This window comes from Sinohyriopsis cumingii, unplaced genomic scaffold, assembly GCF_028554795.1.
Source record: "Sinohyriopsis cumingii isolate HCF-2022 unplaced genomic scaffold, ASM2855479v2 utg000622l, whole genome shotgun sequence".
Lineage (NCBI taxonomy): Eukaryota > Metazoa > Mollusca > Bivalvia > Unionida > Unionidae > Sinohyriopsis > Sinohyriopsis cumingii.
The window spans coordinates 3,046,237-3,062,214 of record NW_028315918.1 but is presented as its reverse complement, the minus strand read 5'-3'; the positions used below and the strand labels follow the sequence as shown (position 1 = coordinate 3,062,214).

General features: G+C 33.7%; 1 protein-coding gene across 14 annotated transcripts in view; it reads left to right on the top strand.

Annotated features, from left to right (window-relative positions):
• The window catches only part of LOC149773691 (uncharacterized), a 166,198-nt gene extending 163,047 nt beyond the window's left edge, over positions 1 to 3,151 (top strand). For all 14 annotated transcript variants that reach the window (XM_089946154.1, XM_089946166.1, XM_089946165.1 and 11 more), the window contains 2 exons: positions 750 to 1,075; positions 3,000 to 3,151. In XM_089946154.1, coding sequence (XP_089802280.1) covers positions 750 to 1,075; positions 3,000 to 3,013 — 340 coding nt within the window. In that variant the 3' untranslated portion in view covers positions 3,014 to 3,151. The remainder of the gene's footprint in view (positions 1 to 749; positions 1,076 to 2,999) is intronic.
• Positions 3,152 to 15,978: the final 12,827 nt, after the last annotated feature.

Here is a 15,978-nt window from a genome sequence, read left to right as displayed (position 1 = left end):
CTGGCAGTAAGAATGGCAAAAAATTATACTTAAGTTTTACATCCTGAATTTCCTGAAAATGTACTTTCTTAGTTCTGCAAATCCGAATTACATGAACCAAGTCATAGGTTCGCAATCTTCACCATATTTAATCAAAACCATTCTTGTATGAAGGGTTTTGATACAAATGATGCAGATACTCCATTAAACATGGCCACCATTACCTAAACTAGAAAATCCTTTGGATGATTTCTAAAGTTTCTGCCATCAAATATGGCTGCTGCTTCTAACATGGAAGAGCTTTTAATGACTTCATCTAAAAAGCTGCTTAGCAGAATTTGAAAAATATTTGTCTAATATTGTCCTAGCTTGAAGTTTTTGACATTTATAGAAATTATGCTTTCCCTTGTCAAATATTGTGATTGTTGTTGTTGTTGTGGGGTTTAACACCATTTTTCAGCACACAGAATATGGTGGTTGTTACCATAAATAAAAAAGAACCCCCAAAACAATCTCAGGTCAATGACCTGTTTTAGCATTGTTTGCCAGACATGTTTTATGCAAATTGCTGATATTTGAGGTATAGTGTATGACCTTGGTTGCTCCATGATGGACAGGAATAAGTTATGTCATTGTCAAATGATTCAAGTTAAATAACAGAAGTTGTTAAAAGCTTATGTTGGAAATTTGAACTATATTTGAAAAATTAAGAATTTTTTTATCACTGCTAAATTTAACTCTAACATTCTGTTTTTTCCCTTAAATTTCAGTATTAGTATGAGAACAGTGGACTCCTGGGAAGGATCTCAGTCTGGTTCTTTGTCTTTTGGTGGAGGTCTGGTGGATTCTCATATGTCTTTTGAGCCTCAGTCAGAGGGCCAGTTTGAAGAAATTATTGACTTAAATGTGACAAATAAAACACTGGATCTTAAATCCCAGCAGTTACAAGACAATCTGTTAAGTAATACTGGTGACTTGCTGAACTTTAATGATATAGATAATAATATAGATAATTCTGGCTTTGCTGATTCTGATGTTCCTAAACCAATTATAGCTTTTGAAGATAATGCAACAAGAAGACAACAAGATGTCACAGGTTAGTGATAGCTTTTGATATTTACTGCAAAATTTGGCTAGCATAGTCATAGCTGATACAATCTCATAGCCTGGACTAGACATTTTTGAAGTTAGGTAAAATTTCCCAAGTGCAAGACTGGGCCATTTTTTTTTTCTTCCTGCAAGTTGGGCCACCACTAATTTTCATACTCGCCTCATTGACTTGCGACTAGCTGCTCTTATCTCAGACGCCATTTATTCATTCACATCCTGTGATGCCATTGTGAGCAGTGGTTATTGATAATTGCCACGTGCATGATTTCTATTACTGCTTGACTGCATATTAGGCTAAGTGACCAAATTATCAGCCAATCTGAACACTTCCAATAGAACAACTCCAGTATGTTTAAATAAACAACCTTATTATATTGTGTTTAGTCAACACAGATGCTCATAAACAGATCATCCTTTTCAATTCAGTCTACGGAATCATTGCAATGAAATTAATGAAAGACACTTTATCAGCAAAACAGTTTCCTTGATGAACTAATTAAATGACAGTAATGAATCTTTAATTTTTATATTGATCATAACTGGGGATCAACCTCCGCAATATGTTTTAAGCCTGATGAAGAAATGTGTTGTTCATTGTTTGTTTTTAAAATGGATTAAAATGCATACATACTGTTACTTTATGTAAACTGATGCCTCACAGTCATATTATTTCAGACACATGTACTTGGAGTTAAAATAATAAAATATTCTGTGATAAAAGACTTGATTTTTCAACAACACAAAAACGAAGTAGTGTACTGTTAGGAGCTTTTTCACAGAAAACTGGTCATAGGTCTGAGATACTGTAGATGGATAGCCATACAGTTTTCTAACTATTTTCAGGCAGTTTACTTATTGTTTAATCTCTCTAATGTTTTGTCACATTATACGCTTCAATGTTTTACTGGATTAGTTTTTCTGCAGCACATCTTTGATGAAAGCCATTAGAAGACCATATATTGAAGGCACCATGTTGGTGTTAAACAAAATATTAAAATAGTATGCTATACATTTTAATGTTTATCTTTGTGTCAGAAGGATGCAAGCAAAATTGTTTTTTGCTTGTATATTTGGTGTTAATTCATAGCCTGTTGAAGCCGATATGGTTCCAGATAAAGATAGGGCCAAGTATTAATGCATGAAACCAAAAATAACTTACTTATTCTCTTTATTGTTTGTTGTGTTAACTTAAACATGCACCCACAGGAGAATATCATAGACTAAGTACATCAGTGATATACATGTAATGTGCTTGTAGATCAGTTCACTTGAAACGATGAACAAAAATGTATGAATGTAAATGATAAACAATGTATGAATGTATGTACAGTAAAATGTGTCTTGAAAGACAGCTGCTATGAGAGACTATCTTGAGAGACGTGTCAGTGTGTGGACTTTTTCCTGATTATATTGTGCTAAAACTCAAAAGACCATGATTTATTTGCAGAAGGGGCAGTCTTTCAAAACACGTTCTGATATATTAGGGTTTAACAGCATGTCATGGAAAATGGTAACAATGTGTAGTCCCTTAGTTTTAGATGACATCTCTCATATTGTTGAGTAAACATTTTCAGTGTGAAAAAGAACAGAAAACATCAACAATTCAAAATTAAACATCATTGTCCAGTTCTGAAAATTCTTTTTAATCCATTAACTCTGAAAATTATCATGAATGTCGTACGGATGATGGATTCATGTCTTCCCAATTATTTTTTTGGACGATGAGAGACTTGCAGATTGAACAAAAGAAAAATTTAAAGGTTTCATTTTCATTTATTTTACTGACCGTTTCAGACCATAATTCCCTTATAACTAAGTATATGTTACACAGACTATAGCACACTATTGAATTAAGGAAAAGTTTTTAGAATTTCATGGCAATGATTCTAGTGCTTTTCTTTCTGTTGCAGACCTCTTGTCCTGAAGATTCCTTTGAAGCTATGGCAACCCATTTAACCATAGAAACCACAGGTCTTTCTTTGGGCCAGTCCTTGGGAGCATTGACCTCACATAGCATAGAGGCCGATGCTGCTGCTGCAGGTTCAGAGCTTTCTCCAGGTTTTGACCGATTTCATAACATTGGCTCTGATTTTGCATATTTGTCATCATCGTCTAAACCAGATCAGACATCTGAAATATCAGCTGTATATAAGCTCTCACCCAATCCTGCATTGCAGGAACAAGTGGATAAACTGTGGGAAGAATTTGAGGATGTGATGGAAAAAACAAAAAGCAAGGTGCGACATATTCTGGAGGAGTATGGGGTTGGGGAGGGGGAAGAGGACAGTGAAACAGAAGAAGGACAGATATGGCGAATGGTTCAAGGGGATGCTCCATACACATTGAATATAGCTTGATGACATTAATTGTAGTCCAATACTAGATGTCTTTCTTTACATTTATAACAATGAAATATTATTCCGTGCAAGAATTGTTTGCATCGGTCTCTCTGGAGGAAGCTGGGTCAGCTCAACCTGGTTTCATATTGGATTCACAGGCTTTAGTACTTTTTTATTTGTTTCAGTGAACGACACAATGCTGTTTTTAAAATGATCATGTAAAGTGAGTCTGTTAAAATATTTTGTTTTTATAAAGCATGAGGAATCCTCAGATTTCATTTTTCAGTGGAATTGCCTCTTTGTGATTTATTAATGTTCTGCCTCTCAGTATGGTTGCTAAATTCATTAGTTTTAATATTGTACAGGTGTACAAAATTCAGCAAGGCCTGGTTTAAAAATTGGAAATTCATGATTGTTCATAGGGTATACATTTTTTTTTATTTTGTGGTTGCTACAAACCACAAATTCAAAGACCCAGTGAACAACGATCCTTCTGTGAAGAATATGTTTCCTTTCCTAATCCAGAATTTAGATATAGATAAATATGTAATTTTTTCCCCAAACCCATAAAATTCAACTAATTGAAAGCAGTTGGACTTGTAAAAAGTCCTTGCATTCTCCAACATGTTGCAGTTAATTGTGACATTCTTTTCAAATCCTAATTATTAATGTCAGGTATGACTGTGTTCAAGACCACTTTAGAACATATATCTATAGTTACAATATAAATGGTTGCTTTAATAATTGCAGCATTTCTCCAGATGATTTAATTAAAATTGTTGGAATAGATATACCATGGTAATTGTTGGAATAGATATTCCATGGTAATTGTTCGAATAGATATTCCATGGTAATTGTTGGAATAGATATTCCACGGTAATTGAATAGAGTGTGGAGTGATGAAACTTTGATTTGGAGAGTCTGTCTGTAGCATGGTTGCCAAAAGATTTGTGCATTCATTTTAGGTTGTTTATTACAATTTAACAAAACTATTTTGCGGGGATGTAAATGGATGATGCTTTGTATATTCAGCCTTTCCAGGTCCTGCTGAATTTTTGAAGGCTTTTAAGTCAGTATTGTGTTTTTTGTGTGTCCTGCTGATAGTCAGATCTGTTTTTAGTCATAAAACAATTCATGTCATGATATGTTGGACTTGTGACATGTCAGTTCTTGTCATAATTGGTGTACAAGGAGCTGTCCTGTTCTACTGGAGTCTGAATTTTGTGGGATTTTTTATGTTAAGTACCAAACAATTTACTTCCTGCTAGTTTTGTTTTTGAAGGGGAGGGGGCTGCATGTTGTTGATATTGAGTTGATGCAGAATATCGTTAAGTAACTGGACATAAAAAAAAATAATAATAGAAATTCGGACAATGAGCATATTTGACTGATATCAGTCCAATAGGTATAAAAATGCGGGTCCAATGTGGATTAACATTCTTGAGCTCTGTGTCCATTAAAAGTACATCTTTTATGTCCAGTTTAACTAAATGAATCAGAAATGGCTTGTTAATGATTAAATCATCAAAACTCCCATTTCTCTGCTTTGATTGAAAAGTTGGCTGATAGACAAAACCAGCACTGACTTGGAGTAGAAAGGGACAGTTCCAAAGTCACTTTTGAACACCTCAAAAGCTGTAATTTCATTTTGATATCTTTTCGTCTGCAGTGCAGACAATAGCCTTTGCCAGTACCAATGGCAGAATTGTTTCCCTTTACCCCATGTCCCAAGAATAAGGACTTTGACATCTAATTTACTTTTGAGAACTTGTTTTTGGGATAGATGCCCCTCTTGCCTTATCTTTGTTCTGGGAACTAAGAGAGGCCATTTCCAGTGAACTGGGGGGATGAATGATGTGAATAATGGATAACTATTGTACTTTTAATGACGTGGAAATGGTTTTAGTTTTGAGTGCTTTGAGATATGTGCATGTGTGGATATGATTCATTAATTCTTTCACAATGGTCAATTATAAACTTGTTTAAAATGTTATATCAAGGAAATGTGCCATCTGCATGTTACTAAGCAAAAATGATTTTAAAAATGTAATTTTTCTTTCATCTGATAGAAATATGGTTAGACAGTATGTGACTGCTTAAATTGCTTACATGTTTGTGTGCTGTTATTGATTCAAATAAGTGGCATTAGTTAATTTCAATCTAAGATGGGAGAAATATTGATTAATATGATTTCTTTATTGGAAATCCTATTTTGCCATGTTTCATGGAGCTTTTGTAGTTCATGAATTAAATCAGTTGTTACAGAGGTAGTTCATCTCAGTTTGATTAAATATCCAACAGAAAGGGGCAAAAACAACAGTTCAGACCCAACATTATTAAGAAATGAGAACATAATACATGTTGCACTAATGAAGGACACATCCTTAAAATAATTTTGTTTTTTATTCTGTTAGTAATGACCATCAGTTGAATTGATTTAAGAATATTGATTTGTTCTAAGGGGTAGTATTACTACTTTACTTTTGTTTTGAATTTATCAGCTCATTCCATAGTTATTTGTGAAACTTAGATAAATATAATTTTTGCAAATGCACGTGTTGCTCAAAGACCATTGTATTTTTGATTAGCATTATAAATTGACATGGGAAATGAGCTTTTGAAAGAGTAAACAGTGTTTAAAGAAATCCATTGACAGTTTAACAACATTATGTTTAAATTGCATTTTAGAAGAAGCTTAAATTTTCTCCACGTGAATTTTAAGAATTTAATCATGTGAGTCCAATTTAATGAAGTCAGTCCTGTTTAAAATTGATTTAAAGTACGTGAACTTAGATGTAATTAAGTAAGTCATGATTAAACTTGATTTAGAGTACTTGTGCAAATTATGTGTTTCAGCAAACCTGACACTTGCACCTGTAGCTAATTATTTTTAGAAATGTTGTCCTTTTCATCATGTATTAGCAAGTTATTAGCTCAGTGTGTATCAGTTATTCATATCAAAACGACTGCAACAAATTGAATAACAAGTTCAAAAGAGTTAATCCGTTTCCTTTTTATAGTCCATTTTTTTAACCTACTTACCTTTACTGTTGGAGTGATATGAATGGTATCAAAATAATAATTATCATGTTAATTAATGTCAGTAACTGAATCAGAAAGCAGGTTCTGTAACCAGTTGTAAATCAAACTGCTAGTAGCTTTTATTCTAGATAGTGTGTTGCATCTTTTCCCATGTGTTTTTTTCTCTCAGTAAAAGCAAGTTGAATTCAATTTTGATTTTTAGAAAAATAAAAAGATTTATAGATGAATGGTAAACTGAAGTATAGATCCATAATGCATCGACAGATCTGGTCCATGCATTCTGTTAGAATTAATAAGTAGAACAAACATTATAAACCCTGATCAGCTGGCACATTATGCAGTGGCAGATCAGGGTCTGTCTTGTTTGCAGTTGGACCTGGTTTATAAATGAGAATATATATTAATTACAGGGGACCCTGATAATTTTGAACAACATATCTAGCTGAAATTCTTTAATAATCCATACTTTACATAGTATAAGGAAATACAGGAAAACAACAGAAAAGTGGGTCAGAGTTATGCAGCAAAACATTACAATACAGTTATGGGAGAAGGTAGAGTTTTATTCAGTTATAGAACTGCCCCCTGTAATTACAGCCTGAAAGATACCCAAATACAATCATGAACCAAGCAAAACACTAAGCTCAGACACTATATATATGTGTAGCATCTTTTCTTCCAGTGTAAGTGTGAGACTTGCCTATAGAAGCTGTGATACCTGCTGTATTATGCTTTGGTTAGCCTTAAATAAATTCCATGTTTTAGATGAATTTGTACCTCAATATTGGATCAGCTTGATTGTAATATCCATCTTTTACATGCATTTTGAGTCAATTGTAGATTTTTATTGAAGAGTTTTAGAATATTTTCATGTTTTTACTTTGTAAATATGGTATTTCATTGCCATCATTAATTTATTTGAGCAAAGGTATATCATCATGTGACCTCTTTGCTGCAGTAATTGCTACAAAAATATTTTTAAACTGTAAAATGAAACCATGGTTAAAATTCTTATAATGGCAGATAATGGTAGAGGTGTGCATTAGTAATGGAAGAAAATTTGAAAAAGAATTCAAATACAATTTTTTTAGTAAGAAATCCTCACCAAGTTCATGTCTGAGGTTTTATGTCAGTCTACAAAATGGACTTTGTGTCTCATTATCTAATCGTCACTCCACACCAGCTAGACTTCTAAGAATTCAATGTAATTTACATGGCAGTGTCATAGAAATTGAAAGAATGATTTTTGTGTTTGGTCAGCATTATTGTGGAACAATCATAGACACTTACATTGTTCTTTCTGTCTCCATTTTGTAAACTGATCATAAGGAAAGGTGGTGGTGAACTTGCAAATGATAGTGATTTTTTGATGTTGGTTAAACATTTGAGTTGAGAGCATACTTATTTTTCTCTACTTTAAGAGAAGAAATGTATAGCATTTGCAGTGTGTAAGGGTTCATTGGTATAGATAGAAGTGATTTTCGACGTGCAAGTGCAGATATTTCTATACCAGCAGACAAAATGTTTATGTATTGTACATTTGTATGTCCAGGCACTACTAAATTTAGTGGTCTTTTGTTAGGTTCCTGAACTAACATTAAGGGACCTCCATTATTCCAAAGCATTTCAGTGAAAGAGTACTGGTATTCATAAATTCCAAATTGAGTTTAGTGGAAATAAAAGATTTTTATAAAAATGCTGAAGCATATATCCATGTAGTGCTTAGATTAAATCAGAATAACTGCTATAATTGTGTGTGTGTTCATAATTGTGGCTGTCTCCTGTGCAGAGACATTTGTTTGTCTGGTAATGGATTTCTTCACTAGCACACTTTCGCTGTACAGTGAGGATTTCAACATCTGTGAATGGGGTACTGGAATGATCATTTCTGGGCTGTAAACAAAATTTAAGATTTATTTAGCAGCCTTCTGTGTTGTTACAGCACTGTATATGGTACATATATTGTTCCAATAAAGTGATAATGATAAAATAAAATGTTGTTGTTTTTTATGTACCCTAAACTAATTCTGAACTCATTAGAATAGAAACACTAAAGTTTCCTCATAAGTTTTGACTAAACAAATTAAGAAAACTGATTTCCTGTTTTTTTTTATTTTATATATATATAAAGTTTAGAACGAGAGTGAAATTACAGTGTGACTGAATTGTTCTTAAAAATTTAAGTCTTAAAAAGTAAAGTTGTATGGTTTGCAGCAAGTTAAAAAGGTGTAATGGGAACATAAGTGATTGTGTAGTTAAGCAATTAACATGTAATGGGAACATAAGGGGTAGTGCAGCAATTAAAGTGTGGTGGGGCCAGAGTAAAGTCATATTTCACGTAATATTGTAATATATCCTTAATATGAATTTTAAATCAGTACCCACCCCATGTCACATATGATTGAAATTGGTAACATTCAGTTTTACTGGAGAGATTTTCAGACACTATTACATGTACTTGCCAATTGTTCCACATTTAAGTTGTTTTGATAACGCAGTTTACATAATTTCATTTAACCACTTACTTTTGCTGAGGTACCCTCTCCACCACCGATGAAGACAAAGACTAGTGCCACAACATACTCTATCCATGGATACAGTAGAATAATTGAGTAATGTTGTGGGTGATATCAAGATCCCTTTACACCCCAACCCCCAATGCAGATGCAGAAATAGTGCAAGAACATACTGTATCTGTGAATACATTAGAAAGCACAAGCAATTCCAATCAAGCCTTGAAGTCCCATATGATCAATAGGACTTTAGGGTTTATTGTCAATGTCAATGATTAAAAGTGGCATTTATATATCGAAATCCCACTGGGGATAAGTCAAGGACAATCAAATTTAGACCGCTCATGTGGTTAGAGTGTCCGCCTCTGATGTGGGAGGTCATGGGTTTGATCACCGGCCAAGTCACACCACAGACTTACAAAAATGGTACTAACAGCCGACTTGCTTGGCACTCAGCATTAAGAGGTTAGTGTTAGGACTGGTTGGCCTGGTGTCAGGATAATGTGACTGTGTGCGGCATGATGTGCGGCATGATGCCCCAGTGCTAGACATCACTATAAACTGTCACACTACAGACATCGTAGCGATATGACTAAAAGTTTTTAAAGCTACATTAAAAATCCAAATCACACACACATCAAATTTAGAGAATTATTTAAAAGAAAATTTGTTGGCTGCAAAACATAATTCTATTTGTGCATAGTTATCTTTTTCTAGTCTTGGTTTATTTGCTTAATAGCCTATGACTACTATAACAATGAAATATCCGGGGTATAATCTGCGCTTACATAAATTAACCTAAAATAACATGTTGTTTTGGCTCATCAATTTCTAGGTCAATACAGATATTTTCAAGCTGAAATAAACTAGTTGACACATAAGAGAGTTAAAAGGTTGAATTCCTGTAAAAACAGCCATGTAAAGTTCGCAAACCATTTTTCTGTTTTAGTTTTTTGTTTTGTTTATATTTTGTATTTGTCTTTGAAAAATACTCATTAAAGAGTCGAAAGCACTCAGGCTAGCTAGATGCTAGTTTTGCACTGTTCGTTGCCAGTTTATTGCATTTATCTTAATCCCTGACTCATGATTCCCGGCTGGATCCAGTGCTATTGAAAGGATAAGGATTGTTATTCACCATATGATTTGTATTATATATATATATATATATATATATATATATATATATATATATATATATATATATATATATATATAATTTACGAAAAAATTGGCCTTTTTTTACAGCTTTGAGAAATAATCTTGAAATGTACCTTTTGATGATTTATCAATGTCACCCTGTCTTGTCCAAGTTTGCTTTCTTCTTTGAGTTGGTTTTTATGAAGCCAGTGTGCCACATACCTTAATTATTAGGACATAGCTGAAAGTGCCCACCAATCTTCAACCTTTCTGGTCATATCATGCTGATCCATTTGATCAGATGCAGGATTCATCTTGTTCAATACACCATTTGTTTTTCACTGCAGGAATATTTGGTAAACATTACAAATTTTAAGCGAGCATAAAGGACATGTTAGACTTGTTCCTCATGTACAATTTAATATCTTTATAGATCATTTTGCACAAAGTTTCTATGTTGCTTTATAAACAACCATTGTGTTCTGCATTGAACAAGCTAGTTATATTTTTGGTTATTGTTTTACCCAAACTGAACAAACAATTAACACAAGTCGGAGTTGAATGTAACATATTTCCTTGCATGACACATCAGATTTAAATTCTAAGCAGAATGTCTCTTTTGGATTTGTAATGTAGCATTAAAACGTTTCAGTCATATCACTACGATGTCTGCAGTTTGACAGTTTATAGCGATGTCTAGCATTCGGGTATCATGCCAGACATGTAGCATCATGTTCAACCCAATCACATTATGCTGACACCAGGCCAAATAGTCCTAGCACTAACCTCATAATGCTGAGTGCCAAGCGAGGCAGCTGGTTGTATCATTTTTATGTCTTTGGTATGACTCAATGGGGGGGTTTGGGTTTGAACCAGCGACCTCCCACATCCGTGGCAGATGCTCTAACCACTAGGCCACCGGAGAGGTCTCAATCTAAGCAGACAAGATATTAATCAACGAATAAACCTTGCGTAAAAGTGGTCATTAAATGATCAGTAAAGTATTTACATCATACGTGGAGAACAAATCTAAAATGCATTATTCACGTTGATATCTATCATCAGTGCTGAACATGCTGACAGGATAAAATAATTAGCATGGAACTGTGGAACAGACTTTGAACAACAAAAATCAGATACAGACCCAGGATTGGTGACTAAAATAAAATACAAGCCCCCGACTCCAACTTCCATATACCCAAATTGCCACTTTTGTATATTATTTCTCACAAAACATTGTGATTGCTACACTTCAAATATGAAAAGACCAAAAAATAAATCATATTAAATTTACTTTTGTGTTTATTTGGATCTAAAAAAATTCATGTAAAGCAACATTTTCTCCAGGTCCTGAGGCCAACCATTGTCTAATTGCTCTAACAATATCCTTCTTACTAAGTGGAATAATGGTGTTTATATTTATTAGCATCTAAAGAGTGTCTATATTTTACAGTTTCTGTTTATACTTTTGTTATTCATAGGTGCAGCTTTGTATGTTTAACCAGTGTCATCACACTAGTGTAAGCATGAACAAGGCACAGCTGAATTATTTTTCATTAAACTTTAACATCAAACATCTTGAACAATGCAATAGCACTTAAACAAGACCATATAAAGTACTAACTGGTTTTGCCAAAATTGTTTTTAGTCTAGCTTTCATTTTTGTCTTAACCAAAGGATGGTTAGCTTTTAATCAACGACTCAAAGGCCAACACTACCACATTTTATCCCCTTATTACTTATAATACCTAAAGGAACATCCCGCATTTCTGGCCTACAGTCTCCAGATTACAATAATAAAGTAATCAATAAACAACTTGTGTAAATATGCTTACACGGCCACACATTGCACCAGTTCCAACAATTCCTGGAACAGTTCGGTACCCACTTGACTGGTTTAAGCTGGTTTGTGGCACATAATCAAAATGGTATTTTAGAATCACACGTGTGTCTTACAGCTATATGATCACTATAGTTTAGTAACTTAGGTAATATGTTCCCCATTTGTAGATTGAATGCTTTACTAAGTACACAAAGTTTACAGCTTTCGATAGAAGAATGATAAACAGATGATCTTCACGAGGGTAAGAGGTATACATGAGTATAAATATTAATAATTTACTAGACTTTCAACATCTTTAAAATAACTTTCCACATTTCATTAAAAGCATTTTAGGCAAATTATATTTCTTTTTGACAAGCCCAACAGGCACCTCGCTTAGAATACAGGAGGGGCCCGATCTGAAATTAGAGGGGCCCTGGGCATTAGGCTTTTGGATTTTTTAGACTGAGTTGCCTTGTGTTAATCTGTTGAAGGCGAGTGGGTGTTGTCAATAGTTTTACTTTTATCATCAATAAATAAGTGCTTGTGCCTGCTATGGCTTTGTCAGATGAGTTCTCAATTTAAAGAAAAAATAGGGATACAACTATTAATTATTCATGACTGATGAAGGCTAAATTGACTTGTACAAGGTAAGCATCATGCTGTATTGATTCCTCACCTCTTGTATTAATATGGAACAATTATCAATACATTGATTAATCATTTCACCCCATATTAATACAAAACCATGGTCATCACCATATATTTCAATTTGTGCTTGAATTATTTTCCTAATTTCCATGCCTTTCTAAAAAGACTTTTTGGTCTATATTCAAACTTCCTGATACCTGGACCCTGGTAACAGAAGCCACAAAGCCATTTCACGCCTATTGCAATACAGATCATGTCTATAATACAAGATGAATACCCATGTATGGGTATCAGTTCAAACAATTATTATTTACAACATCTGTGACTTGTAGCTTAAACTTTTGATCTCTGATTTGGTTATTTAGAGTCTGTCAAAAATCAGTCATGCAGAACATGTCTGGCATATACTAATATGACAGGGCCCACATGGCTAAGTGGTCTAAAGTGCTCACCTTTACTGATCTCTGCCATCTCACCTCTGTCCATATGGGTTCAAGTCTCTGGCTTGTCCAATGTATGTGAGGAAGCTGCAACTAGCTTCCCATGGCTCGGTGGTTGTTAATTTGGCTATTCCTGGGTTCTTCCTCCACTAGTTATATTGGCCGTTATGTATAGCCTATCTTGCACTGAGAAATGGCATTAAACCCAAAACAACTAGTGTGACAATCTCAAGAGACCTACAGTGAATATATCCAATTTAATTAAATTGTGTCTGTGTGATTTGACTGTGAACAAATATTCCACTGAAATTTGTGAGATAGTCCCTGCTTTTATTTGAACAATTGATCAAGTTTCCTGTCCTTTATTACCATCCATCTTCAGCATTATGGAATGTCTATGGTTATATTGAAATTGAAAATAAAGAGTAAATAAAACATATACACACTTGAATTTTAGTTTGAATCCTTAAAAGATATACTCATTTTCCCTAAAACTTTATTTAAATAGATTTGGATGACTTAGTTCACTGTGTTTTCAGTGTGACTTCCGGGGTGGGGTGGGGTGGTGTCTGTGTTTGCATCAAGAAGTAGAGAAAGAAAAGGGAATGGATTTTATATCTTTGTGAACATCATTTAATATTTTTATCCTGTCGGATAACTTGTATTCAAACAGGAAAAATTGGTAGTCATTTCAACTTTAGTTTGTGTAAAACAGTTACTGAAAGATCCATCTACAAATTTGAGTAATAGAATGGCTAAACTGGCTTGACATGTACCATTATCCACCCACCTCCAAGGCAGTGGTTAAAACTCAAAATTTATTACATATACTCTGTATCTGTAGGCTATCACTGCATGTATTAATTTAGATTAATGTGATGTGATTTTACTACCATTTTTGTAAGTCTCTGGTATGACTTGGCTGGGGATGAAACCTATGACCTCCCACATATTAATTTAGATTGATGTGATGTGATGTGATTTTTTGATTTTTGACATAGCTTTAACAATTTTTCAGTCCTATCACTACGATGTCTGCAATGTAGCAGTTTATAGTTATGTCTAGCATTGGGGCATCATGCCACATGATGTCCCATCCAGTCACATTATCCTGACACCAGGCTGACCAGTCCTAGCACTAACCTCTTAATGCTGAACGCAAAGCAAGGCAGCTGTTACTACCATTTTTGTAAGACTCTGGTATGACTCAGCTAGGGATGGAACCCACGACCTCTCACATATTAATTTAGAAAAAAAAATATTTTTAATAAATCTCACCACTATTAAAATTTTTGCTATCTAACCCTAAATCCCAGCCTAGGGACATTAGAGAGGAGCCAAAAATTGTACAACAAATGCAGATGATTATGAGATAAAGAACAAAATACGAAGTTTTGATTATTTCCAATCTATGGAATCGGAGGAAATTAAGTTATTTCATGACAATGAAGAAAAAAAAACTGAGAATTTTATATTTTTTTTATATACTGAGTTTATATGTGAAATAACATTACTGAAACAGAAACACGTAACCAGCGTTTCTACATTATGAAGTTTAAAAAGTGCCAGGTTTTGCCTCTTTTAACATGTATATACACAGAGAGAGTGACAGACAGATGGGTGGTGTCAGGTGCTTAATTTAGGAATGATATATGCCATTAAGTTACTTAAATGATTTATGACTGATGAAGAATTCTGTCACTTAAAAATGATCACCACGCCATGTCAACACTCCTCATCTTGATCTGGAGCATAAAGTATTTATTTGCAAGCAAAACGAAATTTATTAATAAATGAAAAAGATTAAGTGCAAATATACGTCTCTCCAGGTGCATGCCATAATGCATACATGCCACCCCCACCCCCATCCAGAGAGGTGTAAGCATAATTATTGCTATTATAATGACAAAAAATGCGTAATTTGGGCATACAATATGTAATTTATATATTACACCCCATGATTACAGCACGTAAAAAAATATAATTTTTTTAACTACAAACCTGGTTCTGCAGCTTGTCAAATTCTTGTCACAAATGGTAAAATCCATATGAATTAGAACCAGAATACAAACACAAAATATACTAAAAAATTATTTATATTCAGCACTCGCTTCAACTAATCTACATGTGGAACTTTGGCTGACTGAATGCAAACTTGAATTTTACAATGATCATGGTCAGGTACTCAAGAGTGCCGCATTGCATTACTCTCATATTCTGTATTAGTAAAGCAGTGTTGATTTGTAACTTTTTTGATCTGACATATTTTCAGGTTTGAAAAGATCCATCTGCTTTAACATTTTTCATCATATAACATCTACAACTCATACCATAAAACGTTTCACTTAGCATCTGGCGCCATTTTCTTAAAAAAATATAAACTGGTTCACTAACTAGCTAGCTCATCAATCCAATGAATCTGTGAGGTAAATGAATGTCTGTTTTCTTTGAATGGGTCACGTACAGCTGCTATAAATAGTAAATAAGGAAAGTACTCTTACGATTGTCTTATGCAGCAGTCACCTTTTTAAGAATACTGTCAAATTAATATGAGTGGAATTAAAGATGTAATAAAATGACAAAAACAACTTTTTATTGCTTTACTTTAATTTTATTTTGTAATATAGCCAAAAGAAGCATAATCCATATGCAGTCTCGCGGAAAAAGTAATTTGGTGAGAGAAAAAAACAATGATTACACCAAAATGTAATGGTTGGCATGTATGCATGTTGCTTATCAAATATAAAATTAGTGTTTCAGCAGTTTTAGTAAAATGATCATATCAACATTTTTTCAGAATTATTTCATTACTATTAAATCAACAAGTATTTTTTATATCAATAATTGCTAGAAGACTTGATAAGCATCCAACAAACTGGTCCATGAATATAGTATTTTTCTATCCAGTGTCCTTAATTGAAGGATGGATGGATAAACTGACAGAT